Source organism: Bicyclus anynana, chromosome 2 (genome assembly GCF_947172395.1).
Source record: "Bicyclus anynana chromosome 2, ilBicAnyn1.1, whole genome shotgun sequence".
Taxonomy (NCBI): Eukaryota; Metazoa; Arthropoda; class Insecta; order Lepidoptera; family Nymphalidae; genus Bicyclus; species Bicyclus anynana.
This window is the reverse complement of record NC_069084.1, coordinates 12,806,312-12,825,278: the sequence shown is the minus strand read 5'-3', so window position 1 is coordinate 12,825,278 and position 18,967 is coordinate 12,806,312. Positions and strand designations below refer to the sequence as shown.

The window sequence follows — 18,967 nt, the reverse complement described above, 5'->3', positions numbered from 1 at the left end:
AAGACACTGTGTAGCTTGTGTTGCCTGGAAAGCATTGTCGTCCGTTAAAACATTGTCAGGAACGTAAAGAACGTTTTTGGGGCGTCTACGATAGGCTTTGGGATGGGGGGCAGGTATTTCAAATCTATGTTGATCTAAGGGTTAATGGGCTAATCGCGTGGTGCAATCTTCTTGAAGGTCGCCAGCTGCACGGCGAGCTGGTGCAATATGTGCTTTCCGGCGGGCGCCTCGTCTGTGACCACTGCTCGCGACAGTCGCACGGCGCGACCGCATTCACGCACAAAATATTCCAATTCGTTTTCCAGTTGTCTGCCGTCCCCTGTAATAAGTTAACGAAGTATCTTCAATAACTCCAGGTTAGGGGCCATACTCATCATCGAGAGGGGATGGTTTATTGTTGTAGGTTAGTACCTTCTATGAATCAGAAATTATTGCTGGCTAAGAACATAACATGCAGTACCTTGTCCCATTCTTGCTGTGTGAGGCTGCAGACATTTGTTAGCGAGTCTGGCGAGCTGGGAGCGCTCAGAGCTGAATGCCTCGTCCAGGTCGAACAGCTCTAATGGTGGAGGAGGAGGTTCTCTAAAGGTTGGTGCGAACACCTGAAATTATATAGGTTACTTATTTGTAAACATTTCCAAGATTCAAAAATTAATAGATTATCTACTAACCAGACTGAGCCTCGTACTAGTTACATCTGAAAATTTGTCAAAACGAAGTAACGGAATCGCAAGACCTACGAAGCAGGTCTCGAAGCAGTTCATCATCATCATTATTTTATATTACTATTAACTATTTACTATTATTTAAACAGATAGTGTACAAAATCACTTACAGCTAACTGAAGTGGTGGAAAAGGTGTCTCGAACTGTGGAGTTATCAGTCTTAAAGGCTCATGTTTAACGCCTAGCTCTTCATATAAACCTAGTACTTCAGGCACTAAAACAATAGATATAAACGTTATACGTGTGTGTGTGTTTGTGTGATCTTTATATATATTATCAATCGGTTTCATTGCTATTGATAGACGGTTTTCAGAGAGTAACCCAATTTTTACTTTTAAGGAAACACTTTCCAATTAGGAGGATCATATTGATCAAGTGATCTCGGCTTCCGCCAGAAAGGAAAGAAAGGCAAAAAACCACCAGGCACACATGGTTGCACGATGACTTACAATTAACTAGACTTTTGTTACAGAGCTAAAGAAAGTGTTAAATGATAAGTAAAACTAATTCGCCATTGATCGCTGAACTTTGATTCCAGGGTGGCATAAGATTGATGATGGTGGTATTGATAATGAAAATGACGATGATAATTATGATGATGTTGATACGTACGATGCGACAGATTTAGCGAGAACAGTGTCCAAGTGAACAGCGCGTGAGGATGCAACGGTGCGAGGCGCGGCGGTGGAGTGCTGGCTGGCTCTGGTAATGGTACCGAGCTTAGCCAGAGAGTATCCCCCAAGGTCCGATATTCATTGACCTAAAACAATACACGTTATAATCAATTAAAACTTCCTAAGAGACTTGCAATGTATATGACGTAAAAATTGGTGTTCAGTCATTTAGATTGCTAAAGGGTAGCCTAAATAGCCAGATTGCTCCTATCATCTCCTTGGCGGTTTATTTCCATAAAAAGTTCAAGAAAATTCTGTAGAAATTGGGAGGATACTTCAAGCATTAAATTGTGCAGCTCCTATAAATTATTTTCTTTGTTTTATAAATTCATCATTATCGGTTGAAATAAAGGTTTCAATTTCAAGTAAATGACATACTCGTATTACTCGAAGATTCATAGAATCATGATATACATCAGTGTTATTATTCTTGTTTATAATACCGAATAGATTTCGTCTAATTTAACAACTTACATCAGGATCTTCAACGTCGACTGGATTGAGATGAAAGTCTGTAACACCTCCCAAATAGTTGAAAATCATCTCCCTAATGAGGTCATTGCATTCGCTGTCTAAGTATTGATCTGCGAAAAAGTGTCCGGATCCGATGACGAAAAGCTTTCCTAAATAGAATAACAAATATCGGTGTAACTCATTATTCATTCTTACTATCTATGGTTATTGGATTGTACACATCTTGCTTTATCCCATATTTTGCCAAAGTGATTCCTCAATTATATTGAATAGGATATTTGTGAAACATCAAAGTATTTTGGCTTGGGTTGGATTAAAAAGAAATTCATCTACCTACCACCACTCTTCTCTGAGATGTACATGGCAGCAACTGGCCGTTTGACAGGGTAGCACACGTCGCTGCTGGAAAGTATTGCTGCGGAGGGTTTCTTTACTGTTAACGTTGCACCGTAGGGATACACAAAATTTGGTGTTGCCGGGTCTTCGCTAAAAGAAATAGCAGCATATTTACAAATTGATTGAGTTGATTTAACAAGAATATAGAAGAAAACTATCCTAGTTAGGTATATCTCTCCGTCAATTACCTACTTTTATCAATTAGGTAGCTACATATGCAAGGTGATCTAAAAATAAAAGAAAGAAGAGGACGGAGGTCATTTGTGAAATATCCGTTACCTATTTTTCCAAAGAAAAAAGCAAAATTTAAGCAATCTTAATTTCACCATGTAGAAATAGGCTACCTACACCTATCTAGATATTTCTGGCACTTCTTAAGATGTTTGAAAATTCTTTAAGTTCTTAGTAGGGAATTGTCGTATCTTAGCACTACGCAGTATTTACTCGTAGCTTAAGCACTGAAAAAAGATAAAGAAATGGACCGTATTGCTTGGCGGACTCACAGAAAATCGTCAGGTTCACTGATATAATTTGGCATTTTCATAATGTACTTCAAGACAGCACGGTTGAGAATTCCACTCGATATGTGACACTCTTTAGGGTGGTAGAACTTGTGATATTTTGCGCGAACAACACAATCTGTAATTTCCGAGGATTAATGGTATGTTCAATATAAAAGAAGAATGTTAGATAATAGATACCTGTATTCATTTGATCCTACTAGATAGTCATATATAAAACACAAGAAGAGTCAAATGGGATTCATAGATTTGGTGTAGATTTAGAGATTTACCATTGTTGACAACGATTCCGTACTCTTCCAGAAAGAAGTTGATATTAGTGTTCATTCGTTCTTCCCCTCCATCTGTCATCATTACTAACACCGAGTCTCCCCTTTCTACCACAGTTTTAAGCGCTGCAAGTTCGTCATCTGTAAATGCATTCTGTGGTCCTGGTATTACTAAAATCTTTACATCCTGGAGTATGTGAGGAGATATTTCTTCGCGATTTCTGAAATGCATTAAATTCAATATCAATTGTATAATGTCGTTCTACATATCTTCCTACCCCCAACTTTTATTTATGTACCTACGTAAAGCCTTCATTATAACTGCATATATTTTCCTAATTAAGTAGGTACCTATCTCTGATGATTGACTGATCGGACTCAAAGTTGCATGTAGGATAAACTATAAAATTACTATACAAGAAGTAGGTTACCTCCCTATTGGGGTCGTAGCGTGGACTAAATTAGCCGACGAACTATAGAGATATTTTCTTTTAGTAGCTGTTTCCAAATAAGCCATCACCAAAAATTGTTTTCCAATATTTTTTTAATTTTTCAGTTGTAATCGAAATAAAAATATATTTTAAACTTTAGTGTCTGATAGATGGAAGGGTAAGATTCTTCAGTTAAGTTAAATACGAAACGCCCCAGTGAACGAACGTGAGGCCGCTTTCAGTGCGAGGCCTTGGGCAGGGGGCTTCTTCGTCCCCAAAACAATTATGTCATGATTTATTGGTGGTAATTAAAGTCGAAAACTTAAAATTAAAGTTACGAGGGTTCCAAAGCCTTGGTCCGAAAAGAGCCCACAACAAACACAGCAAGGTTTTACATGGAGTTTACCACCATTTTACAAACTGATAACGTAATTAGTCTATCACTAAAACGCCTAATTGTATCCAAAGATCAATTTATACGTAAGAGTAGGTACAATACCAAAAACCTACATCATGACCTTCCAAGCGCTTTTCAATTTGCGATGCAGCATCTTGAAGTTTTCGTTGATCTTGAAGTGTTCATTTTTAGATATATCGAACAGTATCGTGTCAACTGCCTTCATTTTTATTATTATTAGCAATTATAATTAGATAACTTTTGTGGTTATATTATTTCTTGTGGTATGACTTGTAAACTTACTCTACTCTTTGCTTGGGTATGACAACGTTTTGTTGTGTTTAATGTAGTCTGTTCTGTTACTATAGTAACGAGTTTTTTAGACATAATGGCATTGGCATTTAGGGTTGCCACTAGCTAGAGAAATGCTGCCATTGAGAAATGATTGACATAATTAGCGTCATCTATTATTAAGTAGTAGTACTACCCGTAGTTCTCGGACCAATTTTTGGAGCCCTCGAAACCTTAATTTTAAGTTTTCGACTTGATGTGTCAAAAGTGCTTGTAAACCAAGCTTAATTAAAATAAATTAATTTTGATTTGATTATTATGAACCCAGAGTTAGCATCACGCTATATGAATTTACTTTTGTTTGGGACGACTTCATCATTATCGACCCATATTCGGCTCACTGCTGAGGTAGAGTCACCTCTTAGAATGAGAGGGGTAAGGGCAATAGTCCACTATGCTGGCCCAATGCGGATTGGTAGTCTTCACACACGCAGATAATTAAGAAAATTCCCTGGTATGCAGGTTTCCTCAAAATGGTTTTCCTTCATCGTTTGAAACACGTGATATTTAATTTCTTATCCACTAGGCTATCACGGCTCGGAGCGTTGGAGGACATGAATAGACATGAAGATAAAGTAAAACAATCAAAAATAATCATCAAATAATATATTTTTTATTTACAACTCGATTAATCATAACTCTTTAATCAAATTTTATATCACTAGCATATTAGCTATATTTCTTTAATATCTAAAATTTTAACTGTTATTTACATTTTTTGAATTTTCGATTTTTTTTTATACAAAAGTATTGCTATTTCTTGTAAAATATTAGGACATGACAAACAAAATTACATAGCATAATAATAACATAATTATTTTAAAATATCTCTTTTAATGCATGTAGGTACAGTCACACAAAGAAAGCCAAAACTAATGTTGTGGCGTAACTACTGTGGTTCCATAAATGGCACGTTGCTCAAACAATAAGATTCAGTACGTCAATTGATTTCACATTTCGTTTTAAACAATGTCTGCTTAATCAAACATACATTAAGACGTTTAAAAATGCAGTTTCATAATACATTTAGTTAATAACTATAGGTATGAGTAAGAACAAAGTAATATGTTTTACAAAATAGTCACAAAATAAAATGTGTGCGACACAATATGTGCGAGTTTGGTTTGTAATTGTTACATATTTGGAACCCAAAATGGTAATGAAGTTGTATTACTGTATTGGTAATTAGTGAGTGTACAAGGTTGTGACATTAAAAATAGTAACAGTGTATTCAGTATAACAATTAAAAAAACCGAAAACTTTTCAAAATTCATGCACAAAATTGAAAAATTCCTTTTAAGTCTTTTAAATCAACTACAATCACACTAATTTTTGCTCATTCAATATTACAACAACGGAATATGGAGAGTCAATATGACACTTATCAAGTTAAAAGCCACTGAAAATGAATATTCGAATATCACGGTGTGACCTACACGAAACCCTCATTCGCACGAGAATTTTTTGACGTTAAAAAGCGTTCATAATGAAGTCTATTTCCAACGCCCAAAATTGAAAATACAACACTGCTCGAAAAAAAAAAACATCGTGTTTTAAAAACGCTGTCATGTGAACATATATTTGGGAATGCATTATTTTGTTGTATTTGAACAGTTTATTAACGCCCGTTAAAAAAGCTCTCGTGCGAATGAGGGCGAAATGTAATAAGGTCTTACATAATTTGTGGCGTCCTACGTTCGTTGCTCGCAGTAAAAATTGCACTTGGTCCTAGATAACATGTGGCAGTTATAGTAATTATAAAGCAAATAGTACAAACTTCAAACAGAAATATATATCTTTTATTCCAGACTTAATAAACCTTAATATGAAGCTATTCAGAAATTTGTTTTCTATACTTTAACTATTGACCTCTTATAATAAAAGGACGCACAATCATGTAGAAAATTTCACTTAAAAACTGGCTAATTGCTTTGACAATTTTAGAATTATTGGTAAAGAAAATTATACCTAAAGGCCTTTAGATATAGTCCAATATTCAATAAAATCCCAAATTCAGAGCAAATTCAACCTTAAGGATTCAGATTAAGGTTAAATTTGCAAATGAGACTCCTTATATTGAGTGCCAAGAAGTTGTATTTGGCATTCATTGAGTGGGGACGTTTTTTGGTCGCTGATTATGCATCCACTTTTCATTTCATTTTCATAGGAGATCGATGACTTTAACATAATTATTTTTCATCCCATAGACGCAAATATTAAATTGTCATCAAAAATTCGTTTGAAAGTTGGCCATTGTTCATTAAAAAAGACTAAAAGCCACTTATCGCTTTTGAAGAATGATATAAAAAATACTAGTTTGTACATTAAAAAAATATTAAAAAGCATTTTACTAGCGCTGTAATATTGTCGGTTATTTGGTAGTATAAAAGCTTAATTTAAATTAACGTAAAGTGAACTTATGTATAACTGTGTAAAATGGGTTAGGATTTGTTTACAGAGTATTTGTTTTAAGATTGTACGAAAATATTGAGTCGCTTGTGTCTTACTTAGATTATACATACATAGTTTGTTGTTATTTTAATACAAATAACAAATATAATACCCTCAGTTGACTAATATTTTTATCAATTATGTTGGCCAAAGAGTATAAGAAAAATATTTATAATTATAAAATTATTGCCACTGGGAAAAAAATACATCGTTTAATGTTGTCATCAAAATTAATTTTATGTGTCATCCTTTTTTGATAAAATCGATTAAATCAATTTTCCTTTCAAATGAAAAACAAACGCTTTAAAATTTTCCTAAGTCTCCAAGTATCGTTCATTTATATTTTCTAAAAATTAAAAATGTTCTGTACATTGTATAGATTATATAAAAACTTACGTAGTAGGAATGGAATTAGAATAATCCTAACGTATTATTTTTTTATTTTCTACAATTGAATAAATATTTACAAAAAAAAAAATTCTAGAAACATTTCCCGTCGTAAGTTTTGAGCTGACTTTGAGCTTTAAACTAAACCATAATTTCTCGATCCAGAGACATGAAAGCTCAAAAACTTAACAATATTACAAAACTGTACTTAATAGTCCCTATGTCTAAGACGTTACTGATATGGTTTGATAGTCATTAAAATAAATGTATTTATTCATAAAACATAATATGCGGTCATCAGAACTTTTTCATATGAAAAGATGAATAGCCGTGATTTTCTTTAATAATTGCGTTTTTACTTGCGTCTTGCGTTGCACTAACCATTCGACCTGTTAGTTTCAAGTCGCAAACTTAAACGCGCCAGTGTATCCGAGACTTTACCCGACATTCATAAAATAAAAAGCAGTACAAGATACTATATACAGTACTATATACAGTACTATATACAGTTACTATATACAGTATTTGTACAACATTTTAATTTTAAATGGGATGTTTTCAGCCTCACATTACAGGGTCCAGTAATGTTCCAGGCTCACACATAAAAGTTATTTTCATCCAATTAGTGCTTCACTGTGATATCATCAGCAAGATTTTGGCGTAACGAAAGAGAATAATGTTATAATATGTTGCTCTTTTCGTTACGATAGTACAAGGGAGCGATATTTTCTATACCACCGTACTGATTGAAAATATTTCTTTTTGTTTTGATAATATATTTATTATATTATTTATAAGTCGCTTGCTAGTACAGTGTCCAACATGCTACTGTCTTGTGAAGACTTACAATTCCTGATCAGAACAAGGTTCTTAAGAACACACTGGTACTAATTTTCCGGATATTTTAAGACGGACAATATTCCATCTTTGTAATCAGATTGATTGCCCTGACCATGACCCCAGGATATCAGAATATATGATATCCTGGTAGCCTAACCCAGTGTTCTGATTATAATTTTCATATTTTTTCCCCATATTTTCTCTAAAAAATTTAATACAAAGAGAACCAAAGTACCAGAGTAGCAGCAAATCATAAGAAGCCCATGTCGAGCGCGTTGTACAGCGCGGCGATGTCCGAGTGGCCCGATATCCTCCAAAACGGATAGTTCTTTTTCTTCGCCGCGTCCTCCTCGTCGGGCCCGTCGCCGATCGCTACGTACGTACACCGATCGCCGAAGCGCTGTTTGATTTTTTCAAAACACGTTTCTTTACCTGAAATACAATACAATCTATGTTATAATTAAATTTAATTGGTGACAGTTTCAGCATCTTCGGATAAGTGTCTGATAGCTAATTTGACAAGTTTTGTCTTTGTCATTTGACATAAAGTAAAAAAGTGACAAAACTTACATATCCAACATTTATCAAAAGATGGTGACACTGGCCCTTGAAATGCAATGAGATGCAGCGCTAGTTTCAACCATTTATAAGGAAATATCTGGATAAAATTTTAGGTATGTTTTAAACAAGAAAATACTCTATGCCAAAGGGCAGAAACCTATCTGGCACAATCTACCATCAATCTGATTGTGTTTTGCGAAATCAAAGTTTCAAAATTCTCTAAGAACGCCATCTACTGGTACTTGAGAAAATAACAAACACAGTTTCAAGCCTCGCCCGATTACACTTTTTACACCCCTACTTCTTGATTTATAATATGAAGATGTAATATAATCTCTGTTACGAATACAGTGACAAGACTTAAACGGACCAAACCATTTGAGTTAGTGTTTAGGGACTAGTAAAAGTTTAGTGACTTAAAGTAATAGTTAAGAAAAAGATTAAGATTAAGTTATTGGACATTATCATAGTCGGTGTTAATGACTTTGTGGATGAATAGCAGCGTTGATTAATAAAAAGTAACTTCGATTCTTGCAGCAGTTGTAATAGTTTCTTTACATTTTTGGGTAAGTAAAAGCAGACATCTTGGTGAAAAAATTTGATAATGAATTACGACGCGTGCACCGAAGTGACAAGACCAAAACGCGCGGGCACAGATTAATACTTCACAAACTTCACAGACCCATAATACATGTAATGTCAGTGAGACGGAGAATTTTGAATGACACCAACACAGAGCGCGAGCGCGAACAGTCGGTATAATAATAATGTATTATAAGTTTTGGTTAAAGTTGAAATACTAATTAGTCATATAAGTAAAAGAAAAAAAGCCCTTACTCTTCCCATTTATAATATGAAAGATGTGATATAATGTACCTGTTTTGGTGGCCGAGTAGATGTTCTCGATGGGGAACACTCCGCCAAGGCCGAAGAGTAGGACTTTAGCCAGGGCCGGCACCAGCTGCGTGTTCGTTACTAGCACATTCACGCAATTCTCCCTGCAAATGTAAATAAAAATTATGACGTTTTTATTTACAAAATATACGACACATAAATGCGCACCATGAGACATCTTGAGATGAGTGAAAGACTAATGTCGACCAATAGCAGCAGAATCAATAATATCGCTCTCTCTTTCATTGTATTGGGACGAGAGAGACAGCTATATTTTAACTACGCCACTATTGTTCGATAGTATGTCTTTTTCTCTGCACGACAACTGTAAACAGTATATATGATAAAAAAGTTAGCCTAGTCAATAATAAACTGATATAACTAAATAGTTGAATAGGATTATTATTTTAAAATAAACCATATTTAATTATAACAGAGATTTTAAAATTATATAAACGTGATCAAAGATATTGGCATCATGATAAAGATCAACATTTTTCCATTTTGATGAAAGAAATTTCTGATAATGATTTTGCAAAATTTTTAATTGTATTTTTTTTTTCATTTTTATGTACTGTATCTGTTATTTTTTACTACACATTAATCTATCTATTAATATTAGATATCTACCTTGAGTTGATCATATTGAGACATTTGCACGCAAGTGTGAGCCAGTTGTCAGTGGCTTGTTCTAACTCGGCGCGAAGCTGGAGCCATTGCTCTCGTTTTGCTGGACCCAAGAGACCTCCGACACTGTAATAAAACATAGAGTATAATTATTACTGTAATAATTCAAATATTATCAGATAAACTTGAATACCTTGTAGAGTTATTCCATTTTAGGAAAGTCAGTATAACAGAAACCCATTGTTAAATTATTTTGTGATACACAGGGCCTGTGACATCAAACCCAATTAACAAGAACCTGTTGCTAAGCAACAACTCCTAGACAGTTTCGCACACAGATTACCTAGTGTCTATGTTTTGAACCATACTCATACAATTAAAACCATAAGCGAAGCAAAAAATAAAGACGAGCAATCAAAAACTTTTGTTAACTAAAAACAAATACACACCTATTTCTATAATTATTGTAGGTGTCTTTAATTTTTCTGTATCTAAAGGCTAGTTTCCTCATCCAGTCGACTCCGCCGCGTACACCAGGCGCGCATAAGCCGGTGTTAGGTGCGGCGCCCGCGTGGAATCCGTCGGAGGCGAAGTTGTACGCTGACAGGTCTTGCCCGTTGTCATCCGCCGCCACCGCGTCTATGTGCTCCTGGTCACAGTCCTTTAAATAAAACATTGAATATAGGCAGGTGTTACTTTGCAGAAGGTTTGAATAGTGAATAATTGATTTTGTTTTGAGCAGTCAATGACTTCTCCTGTAGGTTTTAAATGCGCGCCACAAAATGATACTTATAGTTCTAAACCGGATCTAAGCAACAAAACATACTCTATGTTTTGTTGCTTGGGACTGGGACAACTCTGCTGCTATTGGTCGACATTTTCTCTTCACAAGATATGTTGTAGACGCATGCTAGGCCTACTAAGGATGTATACACAATGCTACATCCATTGTAATTGTAATAACACATTCAGAAGACACCAGTATAATGAGGAAGACCCTGATTTAGATTACACATACTAAACTTCTTATAGTGATGAATTTCCTTAGCATTGTAACATACAAGTAAATAAAATTTATATAATACATACAAAACTTAGTCTGCTCTGAGCATGAGGTTTATGGCAGTGTGTAAAAACATTTACTGCTTCAGCAGGGCTATAATAAATTTGGAATGTTGTAACTTTAAAGCAAATTTTAAAGTTTGGTACATATTATAGCTACTTATGTTAAACTAGAGGGACAAAAACAATAATTAATTACCTCAACATCATTGAAGAAAAAATGCATATCACATAAACTGTATATTAGTTCTTCCATTCTAAAACCTAATTGCACTATCTGTTGGGTATCCTGTAACAATTAGATTTATAGTTTAAAATTTAATAATCAAAGGCTGAAAAGTTGAATAAGTAGAAAAATTATAAATGATGATTAAAATGAAAAACTTAAAACAATGACACATTGGTAACCAGTGATTATCTCTTTGTACTTATTTCTGTTTGAAAATAAAATAATTCACAAACTCAGCAATATGGATTAAGTGACTTTAAAATTTATTAATTTGTGCTGAGCTGAAAATTTTCTTTTTGCAGAATAAACTTATTAACATCGATTGCTGTTTCAGCTGATGTGAAATGGCCAAATATGGCAGCCTTATGGCAGGCATCCACAGAATTGCATTGTGCATATCGGATGCATCACATCAAATCGGCTTTTAATTTTACGGTAAATAAAATTGGATGCAATCCGTACAATACATATGATGCAGACCTGTGGACGACTGCTATAAGATGGTAGCATGCTGCTATGGGAGGAGCATGGCTTATTTATCATAATATACTTTCTGATTTATTTCTTACACTACTACTCATTTCTTCACAAATCACAATGTAATTTAGTACATAAAAGATTTTTTTGGAAGCATAAGCCAATTTATACTATACCTACATGTTATGGTGTTGGCAACAAAGATATACTATTAGATGTATGCCAACAAAATCACAGCAAAAAGTGATCCAAATTTAGCTCCTAGCTTTATGTATGTTAGTTTTTACACTTCTTGAACACAGCTCAGAACATTGTAGACAATTAAATATTAATTGTTAAAATTGATAGCCATATATGACTTTTACATGGAGCTGCTCCCACTGGAGAAGATTGCTTTTAACCGCTAAATTTCATTACAACACCTCTGCTCATAGTCTGACGACTGATTGCATGAGGATAATAGAACAAAAAAAAAGGAAAAAAAAATGTTTAAATAACTTTTCCATGAATTATGAAAAAAACAGTCTGTTGATAATGTTAAGCTTACCTTATTATATTTAGTTGCGTATGTGCCAGTGAGTAGAGTATGGAAAATGATGATAGTTTCATCAAGATCCCATATAAAAACCCTATCAGTGGCCGGTTCAGGAACATGTTGTGCCGGTGATGAGGATGTGTTCCGTCTCCCTCGCCCCCTTGATCTAGTTGCTGTGCCCTCACTGTAAATAATTGTAATATTTATTAAAAATTCTACAAAATACATACAAACATATTTTTTAATCTTTACAAGTTAGCCCTTGACTACAATCTCACCGGATGGTAAGATGCAATCTTAGATGGAAGTGGGCTAAGTTGTTAGGACGAGGATGAAAATCCACATTCCCTGTCAGTTTCTACACAACATTGTACCAGAACGCTAAATCTCTTGCTGGTCACTTGTCAATTGTGAAAGAAATTTTAAAATCAATTCAGCAGTTTAGCTGTGAAAGCGTAACAAATAAACTCACTTTTGCAGCATTTTAATATTTTCAAATCTAAGTTTATTAAATGTAGAAATGAATTTAACATGGATTTAGTTAAGTAGCAGAAACCCCACAGTTTGACTTGTGTAGCTCCTCTTCCCATGGGAATACAAGGATAAAATTTTGCTTATGTTACTGTATAATGTAGCTTCCTACTAAGGAAAAAAGTGATTATCAATTTATCAAAAAATAATAAGGCTGCAATAAAAAAAATCTATTATCTATACTTTTATATTATCAATGTATCCTTACCCAGAATTTTCTCTACATCTCCGACTAGCAGCATGCACTTCGTTTTTGATTGGAGAAAGAGGAGTATCAGTTAAAGTTGGCAACATTGATGAGGGAGACTCTGTAAGAGAAAAAAATACTTAAATTAGGCTATTTGTTAATTAAACTAACTGTAACTGTGTTGTAGGATATTTGGATAATCATGAAATCAAATTGTAGATTGTTTCGAACATTAAATTATAATCGTTTTTTATCTTTTACGTATGTTGTCATAATTATTTTTACTTAGATTTGATTTGATTTGGAAAGTCACAATCTTTATGAATGTGATACAGGAAACAGATTTACTACTATATACTGTTTTAAATAAGTCACATGACAAATTACTCTTCTTTCACATTACACAAAGTTGGTTCAGTGGTAGCTTTGTCATATAATGTTTAGGATATTAAGATTTTTCTTTTGTGGTATTGTTGATCTGAGATCAGTCCCAAACTATAAACAAATGTGTTGGTCATTGTCTTACTCAAGTTATTAAGTAGAAAATATACTGCCAAAATGATCTGGTTTATACCAGAGCTTTCTAGCACTATAGTAAAGTGGTAACATCTTTAGTAGTATTACAATAATAACAAGGTTATAATTCCTAAAGTACTTATATTAATAATATTCTTAGTAATAACTAATCACCATTATCACTCTCGGAGTCCGGCCAATAATCCGAATTATCGTCATAATATCTTTGTACATCATCATTTTCACTATTTTCTCGCTTACGTTTGCTGGAATTTAATTCTTCATTTTCTTTATTCATAATTATTATTATCATAAAAGAAAGTTACAGGAAGGGTTAACAGGTTTAATTTTTACAACTTCTTGATTCGTTTATAGTCATTGCAATTATTCATTAATCATAAATTATTTTAAATAACCAAATTATTTTTCTACAGCAACAAGTCATCATAGTAAACAAAGAAATGTCAACTGTCAAAAACTCGCATGTCAATTTCAAAATCAAATCCACAGATTTAAAGAAATGCCCAAAGATAACTCAAAAATTGTATAGATAATATATTCCTACGAGGTATGATTGTCATTGAATGATTTGGATGCGTTCAAGATAGGAACATCTTGCAGTTCATTTTATTGGATGTTGCAAGTATCGTTATTTTTAACCGACTTAAAACAAAACTCTACGCGTATGTTTTTTTTATAAAATTAAACAACCAACTTTCGAAATTCCGGAAAATTTGAAATAATTAAGAAAAATGTATGAGTAAAACAAGAAAATTTAATCACAATTTTTGTTTTAAACTACCAAGTTATAAACAAAAATTGTAATCAAATTTTTAAAAAACTGAAAATACCTGATAAAGTGCCTCCGAGATGGTAAGAAGTATGTCCAGCACTGCCACTACTACTCGGTGAGCTCACATAGGGTGAGTAACTGGGGGTGGCGTAGTAACCGCCATATTGTGCTACACTGTGGTCCGCGTAACCCGTCGTGTAACTACTGTAGTCCTGTTAAATAATGAATAGGTTTTTTTTTTATTTGATGCAAACTTTTAGTGAATTAGATGAAAAATAGTTGCGCCAACTAAGAGGTGGGTGGGGTACCCAATAATATAATTTTACAAGGTATGCAGGTTTTGATAACTGGAATGACTTTATAATAATACGTATACTACTACTACTGTAATATATTAATATACCATTGGGAATTGAGGTACTTAATGAGATAAAATAACCCAGTCTTCGCAATAAGAGTATTTATATTTCTATTAAAACCACAATTTTAACGCACAAATTAACAATATTTTGTAATTTCGAATTACTATCCAAATATTGGGTATAATTAAAAAAAACTATGCGAATACAAAATAAAATGTAATAAAAAAAATTATAAATAAAAATTCAATAGTCCCGCTGTAGGACACTAAGACATTTATGTAATAGACAGTAAAATAAACTATACCTGTTGACTGTTCGGAAAGGATTGCGTCAAACCACTATTGTAAGAAGGATAGCCGTATGGTGAAGGTTGCGTGGCGAAGTTGCTAGGTACGGTACCCATGCTGCCTACACCATAGCTAAGATACGTCGGCGTCGCTTTGCACGACGACCTGTAAAACAATAATGAATGTTTAAGTAGGCACTGAATGTATATTTCCACTAACTTTTTTTTTAAATTCAAGTAATCTATAATTACATTTCAATTAAATAGGTATTTTTATTAATTCCCACATATATAAATGCAACAGTTTGTATATTAGTGTTACTTTTGTATTTGGTTTGGGTATTAATTACTTATGTACGTAGGTAGTTATAATTATTACTACCTACAAGTTTGCGTACTCTAATCTCCGAAATTTATAATCTCCAAAAAAGAATTTTCTCTAGATTATTTATGGCTTAGCCTAACTTATGTTCGACACTAGATTTTTTAACAAATTTAATAGCGATGTGATCTAAACAATTCTTGTTTTATTGAGGTATCCATAATATCATTACTTGTATAATTCGTTTTATACCTGTTATTAGCGTTGTGCGCTGGCGGGTATGCGGCGTAGGGTTGGTTGTACAGGGTCGAGCCGACGTATGACGATGCCGTGCCGCCGCTCCCATACTGTTGCATACTGGGAAATTAGAAGCTTATTTATGCAAAAATAAAATTATATATATTAAATTCAAGACCTCGGTACAAGAAAATAAAAACTCTGATTTTGGTAGATGTAAAATAGTTATTGATCTAAAATATTCAAATGCCATTTTTATAAACAGCTATTTAAAAACCTCTAGCTCAACATGATTATTTTTGATTATTGGATTGACTTTTTACCTATAAATGTACAAATTATAAAAAAAAAAAACACAAGTAGATTTAGAATTTCTGCCAGTGTCCCTTAAACATAGTTCATATTTTTTGTATTTACTTCCAATTTCGATTTCTTATATATATATTCTTATTAATGACGGACATAAAAAGTATCAAGACTAACAGTATATCTACTAGTAGTATAGTTAGTTTTAGTGTTTTAATATTGTCACGTTACGTTTTGTATTAATAAATTTATTAATTAAAGTAATTTTTGTAGCTTAGGTCATTAATTTTCGATAAACCGTCAGGCTTCCGTCAAATCCTATAACGTTCGTTAACCTCTTTTATTATTGGATTGCGGTTACACATCCATTAAGGCTGGCCTAATAGGAACATTTAACAAATCTTATTAGTCTTTCCAAACTAACTATATGTACTTACAACAAAACTGATTTCATGAAGACTGTTCGATTCATACTCGTTTATTAAATTAAATACGAGTAGGAGTATATTACTACAAGGATTAGGAGGAGGAGGATAGGATACAAGATTATTTTGTAATTTGTATTATATCCCATTTTTTTCATCTTTTTTGTTGCTTGTTTCAGTAACAAACAATCATAATTATAATCGTTACTGTAGTCATAATGCAAATACTTTGTTTATTCAAGTAAAAAGTTTATTCTAGTAAATGAAGCTTTAATCTTATAATAAAGCTTATAATAAATAATCTTCATCTACTTAAAAGGTCCATTGGTTTATGTTTTGTAAAAATATTGTATAGTTACGAAGCGATAAGATTCTTTAGGTAGGAACTTACCATATGACTGAATGTCTTGTAATAAAACTTCTATTATTCCTATTGAATTTTATACTAAAGTAGAGTATTTCTATAAATTAAGATTATTGTTAAACTTAATATTATTTACGTTAGATTAAGAATGCTTTAACACGAGCAGAGAAGGGGAGTGTTGATCGATCATCAAGGAATTCCTTAACCCTTCATCCAGTAGTCAGTCACAAGTCTTGGACTTTGCTCGGAGTTTTTCTCCCTACCACGCGTTGGACCCGGCACCTGCGCGGTGAATCCATGGAATGTTAAGATATTTATCTCTCTTACCTATTATAATACTGGTAGGACAGTGTGGACTGGTCGTATGGTAACGTTTCGCCGTAAAGAGCCACGTCTGCTTCGCAAAGCCCCGGGCTTCGCACCTCGCTCTTAACACCACCTCCTTTATTAAACAATAGTAATTAACATTTTTTTTTATTATTAGGCCTTAATTTTTTCGTAAACTTTGTCTATAGGTATAGCAAAATAAACAATCGCAATTCTGCATCTTCAAAACTGTACTATAATATGGATCCAATATAAATTGCAAGTTTCTGATTAGAATTATCTGTATATTCCTGTTTATGCACCTAATCCTACATTATGTTATGCTAATTAATAAAAATGGATTAATAATTGGTTTTATTTTGGCTCTAATCAATACTGATAAAGTGGTTGATTCTTTTGAATTGAACGTCCTAGCAAATTAAATGAAATTTTTATACAAAGAAGGTTTGTTAAAACCAAAAATTCATGAAAATTTTTGACTGCTTGAGTACAAACAAAATCTAATTACAAGATGAGTAGAAAATCAGAGTCAGTTTCGCATTATAATATGTATGGGTAGATTGATCATGGAATAATAATGATAATATAATCATAATCATTATTTATCCAGAGCGTTTCCAATTATTATGAATATGTTCTCTTACCCGTGCTATCCTCATTCATCAACCAAGCAACCGCTGACGATGATGTCGTCGAACACAATCCACCGGTCGACGTCAAGGGTAAAGCCAGACCGGCTAGTGACGAGCTCGTCGCGCATCCGTTCGTTATACTACAACTTTCTACTTCTGAGCTTGGTAAGCCAAGATTATCTACAGACGTCAGACTTAATGCAGTATTCGTTGATGTATTTGTGTTTTGAAACAGCGTCGTAGATCCCGATACTAGAAGAGCTGGTAGTGTTGCGTCCTGAAGTAGTGAAGGCGGTGAGTCTGACGTTGATTCGGATTCGCAAGGACTTGTGTTGACTTCGCCTGATAACCTTGAACCAAGAAAAATAAACGTTTAAAAAGGAAACAATTCTAAAAGCGGTTATCGGTAAAGCTGCCAAAAGTAAACACCCTCAGTTTAACACAGAATTGGAAAATAAAAAATCCATTAACCAGCTCCGTTGTTTAGAAAGACGCGTCTTTTTTTAAACAATCACTTATCTTAAACGTCTTCATTTCGGAAGGAGGCGGAAAGAAGGAAAACAAACAACTTTTAGAGCATTTGTAAAAAACGCTATGACGTAGTGTCGCTACGTATTATAAATGTCTCTATTTAAACCTTTTATAGGGCTATGTTTCGTGATACTAATAAAAAAGATTGTACCAATTAAGATACGATTTCCAACTGTAAATCATGGGTTGTTTATTTTAAATTATAAACCATAAAAACTAATCACCAAAATCAAATAGCAGATGCCTCTGTAGCAGACCCCTCATATCTCATTATAATGTACTGACTGGATTTATCTAACAAAATGTTTACACGTGTTCTGATTAATTTAGCTTGTTATCAACGCCTGTGAACGTGCTTGCGCCGTTTAATCAACTCCCTCTCTGTCACACATGACAGCTGGAGATGACGTCATTGCGTCAGGAACTGAAGTGGGATGGCGATTAATGGAATCCTGTTCTCATTTACGTGCCAAAATGATGCAGTGTTACTGTAAATAATTATATTTTTTTTTACGTAACATTATTGATCTTAGAGCATAAAAATACCACATACGTATAGGTACTATACGTAACTCTTTTATTTTGTTAGTATTTTATTATTAGTTATAATATTGATCTTAAATCATGGCAATTTTCCGAACAATCTATAATTAAAAATTATAAAAACTTCGCCGCACCTCAATATGTGTAATAATTTACGTAATCAAATTAATATAATTTATGCAAATGAATACTAATAGCTCGATATGACAACTTTTTTTATTTTATACAAACTGTTTTATTGCGGTTCAAATATTAGTTTTATGGCGAATTACGAGCGTGATTAATAGTTATCAATTATTCATTT

At 33.5% G+C, this 18,967-nt stretch overlaps 2 protein-coding genes across 4 annotated transcripts in view; both read right to left on the bottom strand.

The window, feature by feature from the left end:
• Window positions 1-95: 95 nt before the first annotated feature.
• LOC112045302 (intraflagellar transport protein 52 homolog) lies at window positions 96-4,228 on the bottom strand. The gene is made up of 9 exons (XM_024081427.2): window positions 4,001-4,228; window positions 3,063-3,280; window positions 2,773-2,908; window positions 2,211-2,359; window positions 1,874-2,022; window positions 1,338-1,485; window positions 836-939; window positions 461-602; window positions 96-319 (listed from the first exon to the last, which is right to left on the bottom strand). The coding sequence occupies exons 1-9, from the start codon at window positions 4,111-4,113 to the stop codon at window positions 150-152; spliced, it is 1,329 nt and encodes a 442-aa protein (XP_023937195.1). The 5' UTR covers window positions 4,114-4,228; the 3' UTR covers window positions 96-149.
• Window positions 4,229-4,829: 601 nt separating this feature from the next.
• The window catches only part of LOC112045282 (eyes absent homolog 2), a 50,706-nt gene continuing 36,568 nt past the window's right edge, over window positions 4,830-18,967 (bottom strand). For all 3 annotated transcript variants that reach the window (XM_024081397.2, XM_024081399.2, XM_024081398.2), the window contains 12 exons: window positions 17,602-17,939; window positions 16,958-17,072; window positions 15,551-15,655; window positions 14,995-15,142; window positions 14,387-14,540; window positions 13,041-13,140; window positions 12,314-12,485; window positions 11,260-11,349; window positions 10,448-10,659; window positions 10,002-10,124; window positions 9,354-9,475; window positions 4,830-8,348 (listed from right to left, as the gene is read on the bottom strand). In XM_024081397.2, the coding sequence (XP_023937165.1) occupies window positions 8,167-8,348; window positions 9,354-9,475; window positions 10,002-10,124; window positions 10,448-10,659; window positions 11,260-11,349; window positions 12,314-12,485; window positions 13,041-13,140; window positions 14,387-14,540; window positions 14,995-15,142; window positions 15,551-15,655; window positions 16,958-17,072; window positions 17,602-17,939 (1,861 nt within the window). In that variant the 3' untranslated portion in view covers window positions 4,830-8,166. The remainder of the gene's footprint in view (window positions 8,349-9,353; window positions 9,476-10,001; window positions 10,125-10,447; window positions 10,660-11,259; window positions 11,350-12,313; window positions 12,486-13,040; window positions 13,141-14,386; window positions 14,541-14,994; window positions 15,143-15,550; window positions 15,656-16,957; window positions 17,073-17,601; window positions 17,940-18,967) is intronic.

What these genes read in the sequence shown, in the direction of transcription:
- LOC112045302 (XM_024081427.2), bottom strand. Translation starts at nt 4,113, where the DNA reads ATGAAGGCAGTTGACACGATACTGTTCGATATATCTAAAAATGAACAC. An exon ending in CATCTCAGAGAAGAGTGGTG is followed by an intron (nt 2,023 to 2,210) that starts GTAGGTAGATGA and finishes TATTCTATTTAG; the next exon opens with GAAAGCTTTTCGTCATCGGA. An exon ending in CTCGCTAAATCTGTCGCATC is followed by an intron (nt 940 to 1,337) that starts GTACGTATCAAC and finishes CTATTGTTTTAG; the next exon opens with TGCCTGAAGTACTAGGTTTA.